At 40.9% G+C, this 23,322-nt stretch overlaps 3 protein-coding genes across 5 annotated transcripts; all 3 read left to right on the top strand.

Annotated features, from left to right (window-relative positions):
- The first annotated feature begins 77 nt into the window (after nucleotides 1-77).
- si:ch211-180a12.2 (uncharacterized) lies at nucleotides 78-7,492 on the top strand. 2 transcript variants are annotated; one of them, XM_018678353.2, is made up of 13 exons: nucleotides 78-314; nucleotides 1,746-2,072; nucleotides 2,170-2,463; nucleotides 2,590-2,895; nucleotides 3,207-3,317; nucleotides 3,716-3,877; nucleotides 4,638-4,952; nucleotides 5,048-5,098; nucleotides 5,194-5,448; nucleotides 5,543-5,890; nucleotides 6,004-6,276; nucleotides 6,684-6,959; nucleotides 7,167-7,492. In XM_018678353.2, the coding sequence occupies exons 1-13, from the start codon at nucleotides 263-265 to the stop codon at nucleotides 7,196-7,198; spliced, it is 2,802 nt and encodes a 933-aa protein (XP_018533869.1). In that variant the 5' UTR covers nucleotides 78-262; the 3' UTR covers nucleotides 7,199-7,492. The 2 variants fall into 2 exon arrangements, with proteins under 2 accessions (XP_018533869.1, XP_018533870.1); XM_018678354.2 differs by having other exon boundaries at nucleotides 4,722-4,952.
- A 1,611-nt stretch (nucleotides 7,493-9,103) lies between these two features.
- Nucleotides 9,104-15,993, top strand: si:ch211-136m16.8 (uncharacterized). Of its 2 annotated transcripts, none has more exons than XR_007809184.1 (6): nucleotides 9,104-9,478; nucleotides 11,315-15,028; nucleotides 15,131-15,326; nucleotides 15,412-15,491; nucleotides 15,569-15,660; nucleotides 15,772-15,993. XR_007809184.1 is itself a non-coding variant. In XM_051066249.1 (6 exons), the coding sequence occupies exons 2-6, from the start codon at nucleotides 14,855-14,857 to the stop codon at nucleotides 15,830-15,832; spliced, it is 603 nt and encodes a 200-aa protein (XP_050922206.1). In that variant the 5' UTR covers nucleotides 9,135-9,478; nucleotides 11,315-14,854; the 3' UTR covers nucleotides 15,833-15,993. The 2 variants fall into 2 exon arrangements, 1 of the variants encoding a protein (XP_050922206.1); XM_051066249.1 differs by having other exon boundaries at nucleotides 9,135-9,478.
- A 662-nt stretch (nucleotides 15,994-16,655) lies between these two features.
- LOC108884462 (mucin-5AC) lies at nucleotides 16,656-23,119 on the top strand. The gene is made up of 10 exons (XM_018678356.2): nucleotides 16,656-16,693; nucleotides 16,786-16,843; nucleotides 17,405-20,348; nucleotides 20,477-20,522; nucleotides 20,734-20,883; nucleotides 21,051-21,140; nucleotides 21,301-21,426; nucleotides 21,588-21,710; nucleotides 22,023-22,094; nucleotides 22,475-23,119. Exons 3-10 carry the CDS (start codon nucleotides 17,532-17,534, stop codon nucleotides 22,510-22,512), a joined length of 3,462 nt encoding a protein of 1,153 aa, XP_018533872.1. The 5' UTR covers nucleotides 16,656-16,693; nucleotides 16,786-16,843; nucleotides 17,405-17,531; the 3' UTR covers nucleotides 22,513-23,119.
- Nucleotides 23,120-23,322: the final 203 nt, after the last annotated feature.

The raw sequence follows: 23,322 nt of genomic DNA on the forward strand, positions 1-23,322 counted from the left end.
GTGACCAGTTTCCCCACTTGTGTGTCCGTGCACATTCAACTCCTTCTCCTCCCTCCCTTTCTCACTCAATAAGTCTTCTAGGGCTCGCTTATTTAGGAAGACATACACATATCAAGGGCCTCCTTTCACCCTTCTGAGGCCCAGGGACAATATTTCTTATTTCCCATCTGGCAGGACAATCCCGCCCACTGTCATCTCATAGCTCTATATAAGACAGCAAAAGGGCCCGACGATAAGACGTTTCTCTCCAGACAAGCAGACCATGCAGTGTAAAGTCCTCATCTATGTCGTCCTCCTGGGTCTCATAAAGCATGGTGAGTATTGTGTCATTACGCTCACAGGCCGCTCACAAAGGCAAAACTGTTGTTTCTTCACCTAATGACCAGGTTTGCACAAAGTTGAGTTGGGTGATATTGGAAATATTGATGCTGAGCTATCTCAGGTGGACTTTGTGTAGATCTCATGGTGGTTAATGCGGCGGGAGTTAAAATAAGTGTAAAAGTAAAGATGGCACATGTTGGTCATATTAAGACATGTCAGTGTCAACGTGCACCTGACCTATAGTTTGTGTTGATTTGTGGTAAACTTGTCAGGAGTGTGTGCCAGGACCACAAAAAATGTTGGAGCACTGTGGATAAAGTGTAACAGGTTTGGGTGATATTTGCTACGAGACATTTGCTATTGTGCTATATATTGATGTAGCTTTATCAGTGTGAAGTCAGTGTGAGTGATGTTGCAAATCAACAGGACTGCTGTATGGCAGTATTGGATTCATGGGATGTTCTTCATCAGTGCAATGAGTCAGTGCTGATTTGTCAGGAATGTGATTCAACCAAATTAGCCAAAACCATGCACTCAAGCATGAAATGTACTATACTGCAATGAATGTTCTGATCTGGCCTGAGTGTTTTCACACCTATGTGGACCACATCTGAATTAGCACTGTCTTGTGGTTGGATCAGTGTTATACTTGTGTAGATGAAAAATAGACTTACCCATTACCGAAGTAAAGCATTAGTTATGCTTTTTTGCACTCATTCTTGTCACCTCCACCCATTTGTCACACTTGACAAGGCACAACATAAACACCTCACACTGCGTGCGTTCCATCGCTTGGTTCTATACCTGCCGACAAGTATTTATTGTACTAGTTACTAATTAAGCTGATTGGGTGGCTAGGCCTGACTGAAAGGCTTCATGTTTACACCGATTCAATGAGGTTACAATGAGATTACTGATTTACGATTAGGGATGAAAAGAAAGAATGTGAAATGGAAAATTTCATGAAACTCAAACCCTTGACTCAAAATTCCTTGTCATTGTTGATTTAAACTTATGACACGTACCATTTTAGATAAACAAACTACATACAAGTGGTGATTACAATACACACTGGCACCATGTGTTTATGTCTCAGTGTAATCACTCCTGGGTGTATTTAACTGAACAAAGGTTGGTTTTATTGTTTATGGATTTTCATTTGTAGGAGGAAGACTGTGTTATTTCCTCTTTCAAAATAAGACAGAGCTTCACTTCAAGAGTTACTCAATGTAAGCTATAGTTGATAGTTAGTTTGACTCAGGGTATGAAACTTTTACTGAATTTAAATGCAACCATTTAGCCATCCTTTGCTGTGACACTACAGCTGAAGTAGTGTCAGTAGTGCCTGTGCTGCCTGCTACAGTAAGGAGCATCAAAATAGGCTTTTTTCCCCCTCCATCTAAACCTTCTTTCTCTGCTTACAGTGTCTCCAAGTGAAATTCAGGCCAGCCCAAACACAAATGTAACCCTCCCCTGCCATGTGACGTTCCCTGCCTCTGTAGAAGGGAACAAAATGGACCAATCTCTCCTCAATGTCAGCTGGGTGAGTAACGGTTCTAAGGTCGCCTCATTTGGAAAAGCGACGGCACGAACAGAGGAAGGCTTCAGCTGGGACACCAGCAGTTTTGTCGATGGGGACTTTTCACTGACCATCCTCAGAGCCAGTCTCGACGTGCAGGGGGTGTATGAGTGCACGGTCAGCTACAACTCTATAATGCTGCGCTCCAGTAATGTTACATTTGGTGTCCTCGGTATGTCTTTGTTTAGTCGTTGAGATTTGGGCTTTAAGTGCTCATTTGAAGCTAAATAAAGGTACAAAGCTGAACTCTACTCTTCTGCCCTTTTTAGCTCCCCCCACTCTTTCAATCCCTCAGCAGTGGGTGGTGTTGGAGACAGAGAGCCAGCTTGAATGCCATGCAGATGGTTTCTACCCCCCTCCTGTCTTTTTCTCCTGGACCAGAGATGGGCAAGTGATTCAACCTCCCTACCAGGTAGAAGGTGAACAGACTCCAGATGGTTACTACACGGCTGCAGGCAACCTGACCTTCTACCCTTCCCGCGAGGACCAGAATGTGACCTTTGGCTGCAAAGTGTCACACAATGGCAGCTATCAGGAGCTGGATTTCCTGCTCAACATCACCTGTGAGTGACAGAAAAACACATTGTGTCACTGTCCTTTTTCAGTGCAAACTGTGAGAATATTTGCTAATCTTTTTAACCTGATTAAGCCCATGATTAAGCCAAATGTTTTAATACTTTCTTTTTCAGATCTCCCCTCTGTTAGACTTTCTGCTGTGCCGACACGCTCCAACAATGGTCCTCTCACTCTTTACTGTGACCTGGAGAGTTTCTACCCAGAGGAGGTGTCCGTGTCCTGGATTCAAAATGGCACAACCCTTCCTGAGCCGCTCGCTGCTGAGCAAAATCCAGACGGGACCTACAGAACCAGACGCTATTATACCTTGAGCCCCGAGCAGAGGGGGCAAGGTGGGAAGGTGGAGTGTGCAGTGAGTCAGCCTGGGGTGGTGCACCCGGTCAGCAGCACAGCATACCTGGAGAAACTGGATCCTCAGGGTAAGATTTTGATGGGATAATCTGACAGTATCCTTTACTTTGGATGATGGTTTGACAGATAAGCCGGTGTAATCAGATTCCGGTCTGGAACAAAGTCTGAGAATAACAAAACAAAATAAAACCCCTGGCTGCTTATTAACCATATAGTGCTGTTCTGCTTTAAGAGACAGTTCCACAACTGTTTGCAACTTGTTTGTCTTGTTCTTAATATGCTTTGTCACCTGTAAATGCACTGCATAACTTAGTACTATACATAATACAAGTCCTGGATACCCTGCCCATGTGTCTCTTGTCATATTTTTTCCTGTCAGATGAGGCCCCAGTGTTGACTAAATCAGCCAAAGCATCTGTGGCTATGATGTGTATTTCTATAGTGCTGGTATTCCTGCTCTGCTTCGGCTTTTCTTGGAGGAGAAGGGATGGTGAGTGAGAGCCTGTCATGCTGTTAAAGTAGTGGTATATACTTGGTTTGTGACCCCTAAAATGAAACAAAAGTCTATGAACTTCCTGTAGACCCTTATCACAGGTCATGGCCTCAGTCTGGACAGGAATTTGTTGTCTTATTTGAAGGCTTTTTGGGAGGCCTACAGAATTCTGTGACCCCTCAGATTTGTCTTTGGACCCCAAGTAAAAGATGCATTTTCAAGCTGGTTAAACTTTAAAATCAAGAACCTGAAACTGCAACAATGCCTCAGTCCTTATTATTTACAAGAATGGGATTCAGGAAGACTTTATCAGGAATTATTGCACAATAGCTGTCACCTCAACCACCCCCCTGCTCTCGTAATCTCTTTTATTCCCTTCATCTCCCCTCTCTCAGAGAAACAGAAGTCTCTCAATGTGTCAGGGATCATCCTCCCTCCACGAGTGATCGTAGGTCAAAAGGGCAGGGTGACAGTGAGCATTGAAGGCAGGAGGGTGGACCGAGTCCAGACTGCGTGGTTCCTCAACGACACCCCTATCTCTGACACCTCATTCACAGGTAGGAGAGCTTACACACATCCAGATAACCACAGGGTTACATGAAATCTCCTGTGACCTTCTAAACCCTACTGACATGGATCAGCAATCACAAACTCGTGCTGTGCGAGCCAAACATTGGACATCTGGAATATTTTGATTGGATGCAGTCGTATGGTCTTAAAAAACGGGTCTGGGCTTTGAATATATCTCAGACTAAACATCATAATTGGAGCTTTCAATGAAAAGCTATGAGAAGCTTTGGACAGCAGCTAAATGGAAAGTTCTCTCATTTACATGTTATATCTGTACAAAAACCCAAGCATGAAAATAGCATGTTTTGGTATGTGATGTGGGAGTTCTGTTTCTCAATGGGAAACCAAATGAGCATATTTCTAAAAATGTCAAACTTTTCCTTCCTTCTTAAAGTTATTCAGGGGAGAATAAAATGTGGAAGTGAATCTACAATAAAATGTTGAAATGACATTTTTAACCTCAGCAAAGCTTTGCTGCTGTGAAGGTAGGCAGATTAGAGCATCATTTTTAACAGACAGCCACAAGATTGGTATCAGTCTAACCCACAGAAAGAAAGCAAAGAAGCATATTTCCCAGAATGTCAAACTCTTCCTTTAAAGTTACTTGAGAGGAAGTGATGCCATACAAATGTTACATTAAAGTGCATGAGGACACATGAAATTTTTTTTTATCCTGCTCCTAAAACAAACCATGTTTCCTCTTTTACACTTTAATTCCGCTAACAATGTACGACCTAACACACACAGGGACCTCCAAAGCTAACTTTAACTGCCTCTACAACCCCCTAACCACCATCCATTTGCCCTACGGCCTAACTCTCACCTCCCCAGCATCAGAGAAGGGTCCTCTGCTGTCCTCCAGAGGCGAGATGGGTTACTACAAGCTGCACACTCAGGGGCCCCTGCACTCATCTGGAAGTGGCACTCAGCAGCTGATCTCTGCGCTCACCTTCATCCCCCAGATTTCGATCCACAAGGCAGCGGTGTTTAAGTGTCAGGTGTCCTACATAGGCAAGGACAAGATTGTGGTGGAGAGGGTATCAGAGAAGTTTACCATCCTGTGTAAGAAAGGATTTTCTCTCATTCATTTCCCTCCCTACTTTTCTATGATTTTCACAATTTCTGCAATAGAAATTTTTGTATATTTTCTTTCTCAGCTGCTCCAGAAGTATCAGAAATCCAGCTGGCAGAGACACCAAATGACTCGGGTAAGGCAGCAGTTTATCCCTTTGTTGAAGTTCAATAGCAGTAAAACAGATAGCAGGTTGCAAGAGGCTACATCCTTGAAATTTCTGGTTTCCAGATGTCATCAGCCTGACGGTGCGGGCGTCACATTTCCACCCGGACGTCATCACCTTCCGCTGGTTCTGTCAGGGGGGCGAGCTGAGCCCCGTGGCCTCTCAGGCCTCGTCCTCCCCTCGACCCAATTCTGAGGGCTTCTTTTCAGCCTACAGCCAGTGTAAGCTGCCACGGAGTGAGCTGGAAAAGGGAGTCACCAAAGTGTGGGTCAGCGTCCACCACATCGCCCTGAAGCAACCAGTCACCCGTGAAACCAGAGGTAAAAAAAAAAAAAAAACAAGGCGGGAAGGCTCAAATTTAACTTTACATTTTTAAAGAATTAAAAGATTAATGTTTCACTTCACCCCAAACAGGCTTCATCAAGAGGCCGTGCGTGTCCGAAATCGCCAGCTCCACTTCCTCCCTGGATCAGACTTTGACCTTGGGATGTGAGATCACAGATTTTTACCCACCAAACATATCGGTCACTTGGCTGAAGCTCAGAGAGGGAGAGCAAGACGACAGAGAGGAGGAGGTGATCGAGGGAGGAGAGATGTGGGGCCCCATACAAACTCATCCCAGAGTCTACAGGGCCACAGCCACTCTGAAGAGAAGGGCAACAAATCAGGAGAAGAAGGAGAAAAGAGGAGGGATTATTTGTAGAGTGGAGCACTGTTCCCTGCAGGAGCCTATTGAGAGACACTGGAGAAATGTTGACATTGGTATAAATCATTCTAGGCATTTATACTACTATCAAAAACTTGCTCTTTTGGCTGTTCTTAAAATGTGGAAGGACCTTTTCATTAACTAACACTCTCTGTTTGTATTCCCTTAGTTGCTCCCTCCATTCCCCCGTCGATCTCGGTCTGTTGGAGCAGTGAAGGGGTCGGTGTGTTCTCTCTCCTGCTGAAGGGAGGTCACCCTAAGGTCAAATTACTGTGGGCCGCAGGAGGGCCCACTCTCTCACCAGTGGTGTCCAATGAAACAGAGGAGATAGGAGATGACGGTCAGAGGGAGCTGAAAAGCGTGTGCGCCCTGGAGAGGTCCACAAGCCTGCCAAGTCAAACAAACAAACAGCTGGACAGACAGAAGAATGGACACGCAATAAGTACTTGTCATTAACATCTATATTCTTTTGAACACTGATCTATTTTTTTTTTTTATGAAATAATGATTTCCTAATGTTGAATTGCTGTTAGAAAGCAAGGATACATTCCCTGCAACTCCTGCAAGAGAATGCCAAGTGAAAAGTACAGTTCCTGTTGCGGAGCTTAAGCCTTATTAGGAACTGAAAGTCAGAATATCCTAACCTCTGCTGGATTGATTTTTACCTTTTTTTCTGTGTCTTGCAAGACTCCCTATTTTATTGAAGTGCACTCCAGTGGAGGATTCATTTCATTCAGTACCAGGCCATTCTGATGTATCTTAAAAGAAGAGTGTGACTTGCAGAAAGCCACACACTATAGATAGATACATAGAAATGTGTCTTAACTTTTTGTTGATGTTACTTTACAGAAACAAAAGCTGCTGTTACAGACCCTGACGCTGAGGGAATAGAGTACATAGATGAAAAAGTGGATGGAGAGAATAACAACATCGACAGGGACGAGGAAACAAAGTCAGAGGTGGACGAGGACAGCGACAGAGAAAGAGAAGAGGACCCGGGGGCTTTGCACATCAACAGAGTGAACTTGAGCAAGGGTCCCAGAGAAAATGAGAGAGCCCGTTTGAGAGTGTGCGTGGAGATCACACACCCTGCACTCAAGCTTCCTGTTTATCGAACCTGGACAGGTAAAACACTGCAAACTATTCACTCATGTAGTCACAGACATTAAGCTAGGAGGTGGTGCATAGACACAGTGAAAGATTGAGAGCTAGTGAGAATTTACCAATAAGGCAACTGTCATTTTGTTGCACAAGAAAAAAGCGTAAATCTACCTCAAGAGGAAGTTTGTTCATGTTTAGTTTTTCAACTTGATCTTGTCACCTCTCTTTCAGAGCCCAATGAGGAAATTTCATCTTCTACATGAAAGCCCGGATGTTTGAAGAGTGCCTCTATATTTCATATATCCCATATAATATACATCTAATATACTGTATGTCTCTATAGTAAATATAAAGTAGCAGTCACAAGTGTGGTTTTGCTTCACTGTTGGTCTTTATTTATTATTTTATATTCTTAATCTGTCATCCATTACTTCTTCCTCCAACTCCATGATTTTTACAAATGTTCATATTTTTGTACAAAGAATAGTACAATAATAATCAAGCTTGTTTTTTTTTTGTAAATTCTCAACTGGAAAATAAAAACTAAATGAACTTTTTGGAGAAATGTTTCTTTGAGTCAACATGCAATATTACCGTGGTTTTCTTCTGTTCAGTGTTCTATGCAAAACAGATCTGTAGTCAGTCAACCACTATTTCTGAAATAACTTCTCATTTCAAAATTTACTTCTGCTTTTTTTTTCATTAACAGTCGTCACTTCACTGTGCTGAGCAGAGGAGGTGCTGTGTGGTTGAGCTGAGTAATTACAGTGGTGTTTAGTTTGGAACTTCCTCCCATTAGATTTCGCTGAATGTACATCTACAACAGCTGTACAATGTCAACTACTGTTGTAAAAACATGTTTGTATTCCTGTTATATATAATCAGGTTTGTATATTTTTAGCTCTACAAAATTCAACCAACTTTAATACACATTGCAAACATTATACTTCTTGCCCTAGTGTCACATACATGCTATATGTTTTACAAATTTAATAATGTAAGCTGCATGACCAATAAAAGCCATATATAGCTACTCAACTATCATGAAGATATAGTTTGTACATACTGTATAGTATATAAAACTGTACAAGATAAGTGATCCATAACATTTTAAACAAAATGATCAGCTAAATAAAAGCTTAGATTCTATATTTTATTAGAGACATATCTAAATATTCACGATTAATCTAACTGCAGACATTAAAGTGAACCTATGCTGCAGAGTAGAAGTAAATGCAGTTGCGGTATGTACTCAGAGTAAATGCTAAAAGTGTACCTGTGAATAGAGTACCTCACTGATTCAGAATTGCACAATGTTAGACTCACAACTGACATTTTTTGAAGTATCAAAAATCTTTTTGTAAATATTTTTTTTATTCCATGTCAAAACCTGGTGCACATAATCACCCACAGTACAATTTGAGTTCACTTGATTGTATAGATTCAGGTGTGTTATGCTAGTGGCAGCTAAGGCCTATACTTTTTTCAGAAATTTCTTTAATTTTAAAACTTGTTGTCTTTAGCCTCAAATGATGCAGACTCATGTGACATCAATCTGAGGCAGTTCCCTCTGATCCTCAAAAGGCTTTATACTTTTTAAAACTTTTTTTCCACATAAGCAGCAGTAGCTACTCCCTAACACCTATAAATAGAATTTGAAGAGGAGAATCTTTATGTCAGTAAAGTGACTCAGCAGTGTCAGATATTCAGCAATATCCACTGTAAATTTGCTAACATGATTTGTTGGCATAAACTACTGGTCACACCAGACCAAGTAAGGTTGTAGCCCCTGAGTGTACTGAGTTAAAAATGGGTGTGTTTTAATGCTCAGACATCTATTTTTTAATTTATTTGTAAAATGAAATTTTTTTTTTTTTTTTTTTTTGGGGGGGGGTTGTTTGTTTGTTTGTTTGTTTTTTCAAAATAATATATTGTGGCTTTAAACGTAAGTTTACTGTTACATATATATCATCCTGTCAGATATGTCCGTGAGGAGATATTTATGCTTTTTGTCTTTTTAGAGAAGTTGGTTCTAATTATTGTCACAACGTTACGAAATCAGTCGTGAAGAAATGTTCTTGGCAGCTCCTGGTGTTTTTCCACCATGAGTTAGTAACGTGGAGGATCGTCATTAACCCTGCTGTGAGTGAGCAGACCAATTTTAAAATAGCGTGTCACAAGTATATTAAGTCAGAAACCACCCCATTGTTTGTGGTTTGACACATCAGAAGTGCTGCTCACATCCGCAAACTGTGCAACACGTAGGCTTGATGCACTGGCGATTCAGCTGCGTTAATCATCCTCTTCCTCATTATGATACACCGGACATATGTTAGTATGAGGAACTGAACCGTGACTACTGCGCCGTCCCGCTTGGATGCAGCCCGATGTCAAGGTTTTAGTGTAGGAAAGATAAAACAGTGATGCGGTCAGAGACAGAAGAAAATTAAATCAGATGGTCAGAGAGTCACCGAGGAAAAGGTTTGAAGATGGACTCCGCCAGTCCCTTTTCCAGGGTGGAGAGGACTTTGTGGTCAGTTTGGGTGAGTTGCTGCATTTGAAACCAGGTGTTCAGTGGGAAAACTGTTGTAAATGTAATATCTAAAACAGTGGAATATGAATGCAAAGTCACCTCTCTGTCCCTGTGTACCTCTCCCTATTTCACCACCCCCTCTCCCTCCCTCCCCGCCCCCGATTGTTTGTGTGTGGATTTTTCTACCTTGCACACACACACACACACACACACACACAGAGAGAGAGAGAGAGAGAGAGAGAGAGAGAGAGAGAGAGAGAGAGAGAAAGAAAGAAAGAAAGAAAGAAAGAAAGAAAAAAAGAAAGAAACGAGACGCACACAGTACATTAATGTTTCTCTGTCAGTCAGGTTCTCATTTGCTCTATTGGCATCACCATAAGAAAGCACAGTATTAACATAAGCTTGTATAATGTGGCTGCATGCTTTAATTTATAGTTCCATAGTGTCCTCATAACGTTCCTCAGATTTCTCTAAACTGTCCTGAAAATAACTCTGTAATTGAGACAGACACCAGCTTAGGTGAATTTGTGTTGAGTTCGAGAGCAGCTGTTGATCTCTAAAGGAATTTCCTCTTAGCCCTCATTCACTGATGATTGGAATCTTTATTTTTCATAAATGTTGAATTGCAAACTTGCCTGTATACTTTTTTTCTTGGAATTTATTAAGAATTTATGGACTCTTAAAATGAAGCATTAATGATTTTTTTTATTTGTATTTGTTTATTTTTTGTCCCATTCTGTGACAAGAGCATTGATGATATGCAGTGTTGGTGTTAGACAGTAAGGCCTAGTTTGTAGATGATGTTTCACAGTACATTTTCACTGTCTTTACAGGAAAAGTACAAGTATAACAAATAACATTAGTGATGGCTGTATTGCATTTGGGAGTTTAACTTCAGGACCATTTGAAGGTACAATGGGATACGTAAAGCTGCTTGAATATCTATTTTTTATGAACAAAGGATCAGATGACTATGCTTAATGTGAAAAGTGATGAACCCACAGAGAATTATTTCCTGACTCTGAAGGTCCCGTCAGCTTTATGGGCTGTTTTTAGCATCTTTCAGCTCATTGTTTCTGGTTTCACAGATGCAACTTTCATAGTGTCCAGCCACAGCAGGAAGCTCAGATAAAACCACTGCTCGCTGGCCTGATAGTTCAACTGATTCGCCATTTGTTTCACTTTATATATTGATATGATATGGTAATCAGATTCACAAGTTTTGAAACCAATTGTATACTACCTTCCCAGCATCAAAAAGGAAACAAAGTTAGTGACCAATGTTATTAGTTATGGCTGCTGTGAAGAAGGTCAGTTCACCAAAGAGGTGTTTGATGGTGTTGAGATCAGCCCTCTGAGGGATGCAAGACCACACCAAGCCGAGCTAGGAAAACAATTTATGGGCCGCACTTTATGTATGGGGATATTGTCATGCTGAAACAGGAAAGGGCCTTCCCCAAACTGTTGCTGCAGTGCTGGAAAGATGCTATAAATAGCTTTGTATAGTATACTGCAGCCTTTAGATTTTCCTTAAACTGGAGCTAAGAGGCCTGTCCCAAACCATAAAAAATAGCCTCAGACAGAAACTATAGAAAGGTACTATGAACAAAGGGCATCCATATACTTTTGACGATATAGTTTTAAGAATAATCATTAAGAATCTATTTAAAACAAAGAAAACAAGCTCACATGGTATGTATAATAAGGAAAAAGACTTTCTTATTTGAGTTGGTTGTAACACTTACAAAAAACAAATTATATAAAAAATGAGAACATACGTAGAAGAATGTTAATTAATTAGATAACAAAAAAATAAGTCAACTTTTTCTCTCCCTGTCTTTCTCAGTACTATATAACTGGAGCAGTAAACAGATTCCTCAGGCCAGAGCCCACTGACACCGTTAACAATGACCCAAACTCCTTCCAAGAATCTACAGTGGACAGTGAGCCCCCTGATGCTGGTCACCCAGAAAGTGACACTAGTAGAGAGGTTGTCAATGAGGAACAGGCTGTTACAACAGCCTCTCTGCTTAGTTCATCTAAGCCAGTTGTTGCCTGGGAAGTTTGCACCACAGAAATCAACTTAGGGCCTGAGGAAGAAAGCATGCAGTACAAAAGCCTGCTGAGTGGAGGCAGTGAGAGCAAAGCATCTGAGGAAGGTGAGGGCACAAGAGAGGAACAGATTAGCCAAACAGGAAATGATGATGCAGGGCTGCTCATTGCTAACGATGCAAGAGCAAAAGAAGATGAACAAGAAGAAAACAGAGATCGGAAATTGTTCGCTCACAAACAAGATGAGACAACAGAGATTAATGAGTATGAAGATCGTGCAAAGTCACTAAATCTTACAGATGATGCAATGAGTGAAGACATGGACGGAGGCGGAAGAAGGTCTGATGCTGAGGAGGAGACTCAGGTGGCAGTGAGACTGGACGATCTTCAAAAAATAGAAGAAACTGTGGGAAAGATCCAAGTAATGGAAGAAGACGATGAAATGCACCATGAAGATGAAGAAGATTTGGAGTTAGAAGACACTGAGATAAAGTTGAGCCCAATGACAGATTTTAGTTTTGAAGAGGAGCGTAACGTGCACACTGAAGATGCATGTGTGCAGAGAGATGAGGCGGATACATCGGTAACATATGAAGAAGTAGAAAACAGTGAGGATGTGTTAGAGCTGGGGGAAAAACAAGTTAAAAATCAGTTCTCAGTCTGTGAGGAGCCATTAGAAAATGTTGAAGATGTCAAGCAAGACACAGGCCTTCTTTTACTGAATGATGACTTACAAATGACCTTCGAAAAAAGTGGAAATGTGTCAGAGGATGTTGAACAAGAGCATCTTATGGTTCGCAGAAGTGAAAGTGATAAGGTTGAGGATGAAAGAGAAGAGGAGGAGGAGAACTCATCGGATGAAAGGGAGCAGGGTGCAGAAGAAAATGTGAATGTGTCTGCAGACAGCCAGTCAATATACGAAGAGCCAGAGCAGGAAGAGGACATCAAGACAGTCGCGGAAGACAGTCAAGAAGAAGACATTTTGACTGAACGTGTTTCATGCCATGAAGAAGTCATGCAGAATGCTGAAGCAGAGAGCACACAACACACAGCTGAATTCACAGATGAAGAAAAAGAGGATGTGGCTAAGGACGCTAAAGTGCAAACTAAAATAAGAGAGACAGATAATGTTGACGGCACGGTGACTGATGAAAAATCTCATGTGACAACAACAGACATTTCAGTAGATGAGAGATTTTTTGATAAAGATCAAGTAGAAGAGGAGAGGCTCTCCAGTGAAGAGAAAGACAGAGATGTCTACATGGAAATAGCATGTACAACCACCTCAGTTACAGGAGTACCCGAAGGCGAGACTGGACAGGAAATTAGTGGAGAGTTTGAAAATATTCAGGGATATGTGAAGGCCCGCTTGTTGTGTCACAGGAGCTAAATTCTCCAACATGTGAGGAAACACAAGAGGGAGTTCCTGAATACAACAATGAGCCTGGGCCAGATGAAAACATAACACAAAAGTTCCTGGAAGTAGGAGAAGGAGATTGCGAGGAAATCCATGCTGCTCAATTACCAGAAGAGGAGGAGAGCGAAGAGCCAGAGAGCCTTCAAAACACTGGAGGTGACTATTTACTGGTGAGTGAGCATATGGAAGAAGAACTACAAAGCACAGAAGATATTACGGACGAGCATACTGAAATACTGAACCTTACACAAGAAACAGAAAAACCAGTTGTTGAACCAGTAACTGAAGGATCAGGACCCTTATTTGAGGAAGAGGAAGGAAAATCATTGGACAGCTCAGTGAAGATGGGGATCAAGCACTCAGAAAAGGAATTTGAGACACACATTGGTGTGACAGACAAGACTAACGAGACAACAAAAGAGTTGCAAGATGAGACTGAAGAGCTTTTGGTTGAATTTGAAATAGATGAAGGTTTAAGTGACTTCAGAGATGCTGTCAGAGATGGCCATGAGATAGGAGCCATAGCAGCAGATGATTTGCTGGTCGAATTTGCTGACAAAACTATAAAAACCTTTGAGGTTGAAGAGCAGGAGATGACAGAGATGACCTTCCAAGAATCAGTAGATGCCAAAAACTCTGAACAAAAAACTTCTAGTTTATTAGAAGACATTACTGAATCTGGATTCATGAGACAGTTGGTTGAAACAGAGCCTAAATTATTTGAAGATGGTACTGTAGAAATGGAAGATGCAGGGATAGATATGGAAGAGACAGGTTATGGAGTTGAGGATGAAGCAATAGAAGATGAAATGCAGAATGAAAATGAGATGGAAATTTTAAACCTGGAGCCAGCAGGACTGGCAACTGACCCAACCACAGAAAACATCAACAATACTTTACTTGAAGAATCTGAATTATCTAGACCAGATGAGTCAGTGGAGACAAGACTTCAACTATCAGATGAAGCATTCAAGATAAGGAATGAGGAGATGTTAGCAGACACTGAAGTTTCAGCTGAATTAATGACGACAGAGTCTGAAATAAAAGATATGACTCTGATACTTACGGAGGCAATGGAGAAGCATGGGACAGAATCAGAGAGGAATTATGCTGAAGAAGCAAGTAGCTCAGTCACTGGATGTCAAGATGTGATTGATGAAGAAATCCTTGATTTGTGGATAGAGACAGCACTGTCAAAGGACACCAACGACATGGAGCAGCAAGAAGGGTCTCAACCTGAACAAAAAACAGACACCAAAATAGAGCCATCAACTGATGAGCAAGATGAAATGCCATCAGTGCATGCAGGGACAGAGAAAGAACAGCTTGCAGAGTCGAATTCAGGAGAATCTGGATTGGTAAGTGACACAGAAATGTCTTCATCAGCAGCTGAGTCTGGGTTTTTGGACCAGTCTGTCAGTGAATGGGGCACAGGCAGTGAAAACCAGCTACTGAAGTCACTTAGCACTGGATCATTTCAAGGCACCTATGACATATTTGCTAGTATTTCAGAATCATTAGATATCTCTGAATTGTCTACACAGAAACATATCTCTGAAACTCAGGACATATTGATAGAGGAAGCAGTGGAGATAGAACAATCAGATCTGACAGAGGAGGAATCGATCATTGAGACTGGATTTCACCCTGACTCAGGAGTTGTATCATCTGAGGCTGAACACCTAAGTCAGGAATTGGACCTATTGCAGGAAAAAACAGACGGAAGAACGAGTTGAATCAGCAGAAAGTGAAACTGGATCACAGAAAGAGCTTGATGCTGACATAACAGACATAGTAAGGATAACAGACTGGAAAGACGATGAAGAAGCAAATGAGGTAACTGCACCTGACTGTCCCAGTGAAATCAAACATGCTGAATCTAGAAGTGGCACAGAGGCTTCATTACAGGAGAAAATCATGTCGGCAGGGTCAGAAGACAACACCTGTGCTGAACCTGAGAAGTTATTGAGGTTGCCCTCACTGGACAAACCACAGCCCAGATGGTTAGAGGATATTGCTGAATCATTACTTGAGCTAGACGAGGCTGAGGTGGCAGAACAGCTGACGACAACGTCTGAAGATCAGATTGAGGTAACATTCCCAAAATAGCATATTTTACCATAAAATGTTTCATTAAGTCAGTATTCATAACCTACAGAGATGGTGTGAATTCAGCTGTTTTTGTCATTTTAGTTGGATCGGTCTGCACTGGACTTCACCGCACAAAGGTCAAGAATTGCTGTCAAAAACCCTCGTGTAAGACCACCCAAAGATCCCCGCTCCCTGCTACATATGCCTTCAGTGGAACCCACACCCTCCTCACATCTGCCAGTCAGAGTCCCTGCAGGTGTGCCTTTGGGAGGCATGGGCATTGGAATAAAACTGCCTGGTAGGTCACTTAATGTACAGCATATGGAAAGCCACTACCCTGAGTTTTTCTATTGTAAATGATGTCACCCATTTTTGTTTTTTAGGGCTTGGTGCAGGTTTTCCTGTTTTAAAAAAGACAAGGCCTGTGGTGAAAGGAGAAACAAGCTCAGAAACCCCCTCACAGGTATTATTGTCTTTGAAAATCACTTTTCTCTGTTGTTGAGTGTATACATGATTAAAATTATGTCACTATATCAACAGGAACCTGAGACAAAGCCAGAGGAGAAGAGTGGCACTCCCAGAGAAGATGAAGTGCAACACAAACCTAAATGGATGCCACCAAGACAACCAGGGTAAAGAAATGGAGAATAAAAATCATCTATTGACATTATTATAGTATCAGCACAAAAGAGGCATATTGTCTTCAGACATTTTCTGATTTGTATTTTCAAATTTCTCCCTAGATTTGGAAATCCACTTATGTCTGAGCTGAAGTCCAAACTGAGGAAACCCACACAAGAGTGATAAAAAATGAACTGTAATGCTTTGTGTCAATATCTGAATTTAATATACAAATAGCTTTATTTTTTGGTGTATTTATCAAATTGAATACAGAGATGAGTTGTCGTTCATGTCAATTACTTTTTATGTTTAAGTTTTGTAATAAAGATTTACTGAAAAATAAACTTTTTCTTTCTTATACATAGTATAAAAGGTGGTAGTACTTTGCTTTGTTCAGTTGTCAGCATGCCATGTCAGTCATTATAGCCTCAAATGTCAATTAGTTAAACAACGCACCAAAACAAAAGAAAACACACAAAAACACAATTGTGACCGTGAATGTCATCTGTTTAGGGATCACCAAACACAAAAGACAAAAAACTAAGTGAGATCTGATAGTATGAAGAGAGATCAATATTATCTTGGGCCTACAATTTTAGGTGTACTAATAGTAGTCTCATTATGCAGAGAGACTTATCAATATGTCATTGTTCCGTATCTCATTTTCCAAATTCGGCCTATGGGCTGCAAAGGGAAGTGGTACAGTGGAAACACTGGCTGTGTTCATGACTGATTGACTGATTGTTGGTGGAATCTCTGAAACCACGTAGATTCGTGTCATAATGCTGCACAGATTATTAATTAAGGCAAATTTGTGATTTGTGAAACTGGGCCATATAATTAAAATTCAACTTGGTCTAACAGAGGACAGAAATTACTTTTATCGATACAGTAGATGGCAGTGTTGTACCATCGTGTGGACGCATGGACATTAGTCATTCTTTAAACACACGAAGAAGAAGCGTTCAGCTGTGATTGGTTGGAATTATCCAGTGAGCGTGAAGAAAGCTGCCATTTGAACCAGAGCGGCGCTCCCATGGGCAGGTTGTGATTTCTTGAACATTTCACTGTTATTTTGACATTAAGTTGACGTTAGCGGATAAATGTTTCTCTCATCACACTCGTGTTTCAAATAGACCACTTCAAACATTTTCACGGACATAAACACCCACCAAGAAGTGCCCGCTGAGATAGGTAAGTCAAAGTTGTTTCCAAACTATCAACTGACATTAACGTTACCAAGCTAGCATTAGCTAAACATCGATACTGAAACCTCTTAACATAAAACTTGACAAAACAACATCCGTCTGTGTTTTCCCCGAAACTGTCATTTTGTGTATATTACGTGCACCGTCTGTGACCCTTGTGCTGGCTGAAGTTATTGTATCTAGCCGAGGTTACATGTTTTCGACCGAGCTAAATTGACATTAAGTGTATGCTCGTAAAAAGTATTAGCCAAACAGCTGCAGAGGTACACAACGTCAACAACAACATGGGTTCTTTGATCACAATTGTATTGTCATGGCTAAATAACTTGAAACAAGTGGATGACACAAGCGTGTACCCACTTGTTATTTTTCTAACAAGTCTGTCTATATAGTGTTTTAAAAGTCTGTGCAAAACATAAACCAGTTTTAAAGCTATTTCTGTCTGAGAAGTATAATAATTATGGCATATTAGTTCAGTATAAATGAATACAATCTAGAAGTATAAAGGTAACTATATCTTGCTTTAATTAAATCCTTTAATTCACAGTTTGCAGACACAGAAAGTCTGAGAAGACACCTGAAAAAGTATGTGTCAAGAAGTCTGAGGATTGTGCCCCATCTCTAAAAAAAATCCTTACTTTCCTTTTGTGAGAGCAAAAGATAAATTGTATAACATGGCTAATGAGACAACAGTACAATCCTCATGTATTGAGGAAAATCCAGAGGTTGACGAATGTCGTGAAAATATTCCACCCGGAGACACTGCTGCAGCTGGGACTTCAAAGCTTAAGATCCAAGTAGGAGATGTGGATGGATATTCCTCTGCACAGCCAAATGTAGAAAATAAGCCTCTCTCTGATACCTGCACCTTTTCAACTCCAGCTCCAGCTAGCAGCAATGGTGGAGTCAAGGCAAAGTCACGGATCTCTGGTCTCCAGTCTGCTCTAACACCTATTTTAAAATACTTAAACATTGGCAATAAACGTCCATCTCCAGAGCCCTTAAAACATGGAAAGAATCCTCATTACAGTGCTTCCACATCAGATTTCTCCATTTCTGGGCAATCATTGGGTGATAAGGATGCTCCTGTGTGCTGGCTGCAAGATGAATACTTGCCAGAAATTACTCTCCTTGATTTAACCTGTGATTCCACAATGCAGATGACTAGAAATGATTCAGCTCTTCCTGACAGCACGCCTGCAACTCCTGTAACTGCTAGGCCTGTGAAGAGCACATTTTCCACTCTCCAGCCCTCCCAGTTGAGTTCCTCCTCTGATATAAACACTACAGCTCAAAAATCCTGCCCTCTGAATAATACAGTGAATCCTCTCCCGTCAGACAGAGAGGCTGCAGATCAGGATAGTTCAGTCTCTAAGAGCACTTCTCAAATTTCCCTTGGTATGAATCAGAGTAGTCCAGCTGGTGATGCATGTGATGTGCAGAGCACCATTTTTGATAGCTCTTCTATTCAAAAATCCATTGGCAGTACTATTTTAGGGAAAGCCAGTGATCCAGCTCTTAGTCTCCAAAATGACACTTTTGATAGTAAACCTTCTTGCAAACAGAATGGCACAATAAATGCACTTAAAAGCAAAGTCCACCCTCCTATAATGTCAAAACATAATGTAACAACTGGTACAGACCCTAGTGCAGAGATGGATGACATCCCAGAGAGCATGTTTGCTCCTGAGCGCTGGCTGGATGACCGATATTTCCCAGAAATTACTCTCCTTGATGTTACACGTGATTCAGAGCCATCACCAGCAGCAGAAAAATCCTCTGCAGAGGTCACGCATAATATTCCACCAGTGGATATTGTGAAAAACACTAGGCCTTTGTCAGAGCTCAGTGAAAAAATTGTGGCAGAGCCTGGCAAATTGGACAAGAGTGAAGAATGTACTGAAGAAAGCACTCTGACTTCCAGTGTCACCCACACCACCAGCTCCATTGGTGAACAATCTGATAACTGTGTGAGGGAAAACATCATGAAAGCTTCATTGGAGGGAACTCGGGATATATCTATGGGCAGCATTTTGGAAAACAGTGGGTCTTCACCAGAGCCCAGTGGCCAAAACATGGTGAATAGTCAAACATCAGCTGAGGACACACTTGGAACACATCCTGCTAATGTCACTCGCGACATGAGCTCCTCCAGTGACATATCTGTCCAGTGTGCTACATCACAGATCTCCTCCTCTGATGTGCAGTGTAACACTAATTCAAAAAATGTCACCTCTGAGCTTAATGTTAAACCTGTGGAGACCTCTAATGCTGTGGGTGCTAACAGCGAAGAGCTACTTATTAGCCATGATGCTGAGTTGACAGGCCAAATGTCACAACAAAGTCCCAAAACCACTCAGTCTGCGAACGGCACATTTTCCATTGTCCAGCTGTCCAACCTGAGCACCACCTCTGATTTAAATACAACTGCTCAAATATCCTGCCCTCAGAATAAGACTCTGGATCTTCCCTCATCTAATGTAAACAGTCCCAAAGCAGAGAGTGAGGCTACAGTTCAGGTTAGCACAGACCTTAAGAGCACACCTAAAACTTCTCTTGGTAAGAATCAAGATTGCTCATCTGTAAAGGCAAGTGGTCCATGTGATGTGCAGAATGGCACTTTTGATGGGCATTCTCCTCAAAAATCTAGTGTTGGTGTTAATGCAGGTGAAGCCGGTGCTGCAACCTTTTGCCTCCAGAACAACACTTTTGATAGCAAACCTGCTTCTGAACAGAATGGCACAATAACGTTGTCAGAACCAAGCTCAGGTGAGAGTCACCAGAATACTATGGACAAGCCCTCTCCTTCAAAAGTCTGTAATCCAAGCACTATCCTTAAAGATGGCAATTCTGAAGTCCACACTTCTGAACTGTCAAAACAAAATGCAACCACGACTAGTACAGACCCCAGTGTCAAGGTGGCTGACACCCCAGAGAGCACATTTGAAGTTAATCCAGCTGTAGAGGTAGCTTCTGGGGCTGGTGCATGTGAAACCAAGGATCCTTCACAATCAAGTCCACCTGTGACAGATGACCTCTCCGACACTTTGGGCCACCAAAGCATGCATACAGAGAACAACAACGCAAACACATTCAATTTGGATGAAACCCTAGATTTAAGGGTAGAATCTTTGGTCACCTCAACACCAATGACGAGCTGCAAAGTGTTGCACTTCAGCATTGAACATGAGGAGGGCAAAACCACAGCAGCGCAGAAGAAACTGTACGAGGGTGGATCCACTAAGCTGATTGGTCAGGTGCCATCAGATGTTCCATCAAACATCATCTCTGACCGGAAAACGTTCTTTACACAACCCGCCGCTAAATCCCTTTTGCCACCTTTGAAAGCTGCATCCCAGCTTTTGAAATACAAGCCAGCCTCGGCGCTTCCAGGGAGGTGTGAGCTGTCAGCATCAGGCCTACCCATGACGAGACAGAGAACCCAAGCTGAAGTTTTGAGAAATGCTGCAGCTTCTGATGCAGCCCAGGGGGTAGGATTTAATTTTTTTAGCTTTATTTGTTTAATTCACTTTTTTATGTTTGGAACTAGAAAACTGAAAACAAGCATTACCTGCCTGTATTGATGACAGTCTATTGATGACATCCTTGTGTATTTAAGACCACAGGAATATCAAGCTCCTACAACTTACGTGCCACAACAACAGGTAGGCAGTATATGTACATAATTTTTTTTACAATAGGTTTAGTAGGTTGCAGTTTTATTCTTTATTAATTTTCAGGCAAATGTTTTAGTTTTGTTTCATGTTACTTAACTTCTATCTTATTTTTAGCTATTAACAGTATATTGCTCTCTGAATGAGAGACACATGTGCGCACAATATCTGCATTTCACCCTCATCCCTCTGCTGCTTTTAGGATCCAGGCAGCCCAATTCTGGCTTGCCAAAACCGCAGCCAAGTGGCATACCGTCAGGCATCCAGAGAACTACACTAGGTCTCAGGCCGCCATCAGCAAGAAGCAATGCACCAGCTTCTTCAATTATTGACAAACAACGTGGGCCTACAGGTACTCATAGTGATCAGACTGTATGCTTTAACTATTTATTCTGATAGTCTGTTAGGATGTTTTGGTTTTTAATATTGCAGTTAACAAGGAAGTATCATCTGCAGTGGGGAATGAATCAGAAATTTGCTGGTTTTGTGTGACATTTTTTTGTCTTCATGCAAAAACAGCTACCAACCCTGTCACAAAGGCTCCACAAGCTAAGAAGCACACCTTAACAAGAGCTGAAGCTTTGCCGACAGCAAAGAGGAAGAAAACGGGTAAATACTGAGCTGCTGCAAAGGAACACTGATCATACAATATTTGCTCAGAAGCTCACCAACAGCACCCAAAACTAAAACTGTACAACAGTTATTGTGATGGTCCTTAAAACCTGGACTTTACTGAGCTCACAGCCTCGTTCATTTCTCCTCCTTTCAGATGCTCCATTACCACTCAGTGGTTCTGAAGCCTCATCGTCTTCCAGCGATGCTGTAAACAAAGCCAAAAACCTGAAAGCACCTACAACTGGTCAGAGAGCTTTACCAGCTAAAACCCAAAGAGATGGTAGGTTGGGATTGTATCACACTGTTCTTTCATGTAGAATAATAAAGACAGACTGTAATGTAAAATGTGTTGTGGGAGGGAGGGTTTATGCTCCAGTGAGTTCAGTAATCTGGACTTTTTGCCTTTCTGTGTTGCATACCTGCTCTGGTACATGCTTTCAGATGCTGCAGTGCCAGTCAGTACTGCTGAGACTTCAACCTCTTGCAATGCTGCCAGCAGAGCCAGAGCCCTGAAACAGCCTGCATCCAGCCACAGAGCTCTGCTCGTTAAACCCCAAGGACATGGTAAGTTTGGAATGCTGAGGTTCCAAAAAGGGACAACTGAGGCCATTGGGAATCTTATAGGACTAATTTAATCAAACCTTTGGTGACCTATTTGGGATATTTTCTAATAGAGATTTTTGGAAGCCTCCATGCACAGGCTGAACATCTGTGTAACAAGATATTTGTAGTTAGATATCTGTCTTTAGATTGTTTAAAGGCATTTTTTTCCTGTATCAGACATTTTACTTGTCAACATGTTTTGTGTACTTTTTACTTGCAATCATAATGGTCAGTGAAGTACAGTCATTGATCCAGCTGCAAACTGTATTGCAGGATGTGCCAAATGTGTCGCGCTTGAAGAGCAACTCAAAATAAAATCTGAAGAAATAAGGAGACTGAAAGAAGGTATGACTTGTTACTGTGTTTTTGTCTTAATGGATTTATTAAAAGTAATTTAGGAGACAACATGCTATAATGTTATGTAATAAAAGAAATATCTGTGCTTTTCAGCAGCTAAGTTTTTGTTGTCATAATGTATTGTTCTTATTTCCAAACATTTTTAGGGGAAGTGTTTAATTCAACAAGATGTATGCAGCAGTTTTATCATTCAATTCAATCATCGCAATTGCATGAAAGTAATATTGTTGAATGTTGTGAATCTAACGTTGAAACAACTTTGTAATGTCACAGCCTCTTTTTTCTGCTCTTATTACCCCCCAATTAAAAAAATTGTGCCATATCTTAAAGTTTTAATTGTTCATGTTTTTATTTTTCCTCTTTTCCAGAGCTGCTAAAGTACAGTAAACAAGGAGAAGAATGCTGAATGATCCAATAAAATCCCTCTGTGAATGTCCAATAGCATATCTATTGTTATTTTTAAAAAATGTTAAGTTACAGTTTCACTGTACATATGTTTTATTCAATAAATGAATTCTAATTATATTAAAAATACATGTTACACTGCTTTACTCAATGAAGGTAATTTAACATGATTTATTATATGTTATGTGCAGTGCAGAATAGTGGCTTTGGTTGGTCTAATATCATTTGGTCACAGGAAAGTGTCACAAAACAGTGTTATATAACATTAGTAATCATAAACTGAACCATACATACCTTTTTAAAATGTGCTTAACCTTAACAAGTTCTAACTAATCTACAAGAGTACTTACAGGACATGATGAATCTCTGTAAAAACTACTTTTTCCAATGCCAGAGTAAATAATACAGTATATTAATGGATAATTATGAAATGCTGTATATGTGTGTGTAACATTACTCTGTTCATGTTCATACCCTCTATTATGGAGTTTCACATTTTGAAAAACAAATCCTGTGGGCCAACTTCTTACTCTGAGACACCTGATCTGGTCTTTAGAGTATGTATGTATGTGAGGGATGTGAAATAAACATGCTGTGAGACATCTGAAGAGCTAATTGTACCTTTTTATTATGCAGTTGGTTTATTAGGCATGAAAATAGCAGAAAACAATGGTACCAAAGCATGAAAATACTATTTAGGCACGTGCACAATAAAAAGGGAAAAAGAACAATGAAAATTGATATATTGATTTATATATTAAGAATACATTTACAGTATTATGTCTCTATGACGAGCCTCTATAACAGATGA

The sequence above is a fragment of the Lates calcarifer genome, linkage group LG23, assembly GCF_001640805.2.
Source record: "Lates calcarifer isolate ASB-BC8 linkage group LG23, TLL_Latcal_v3, whole genome shotgun sequence".
Taxonomy (NCBI): Eukaryota; Metazoa; Chordata; class Actinopteri; family Centropomidae; genus Lates; species Lates calcarifer.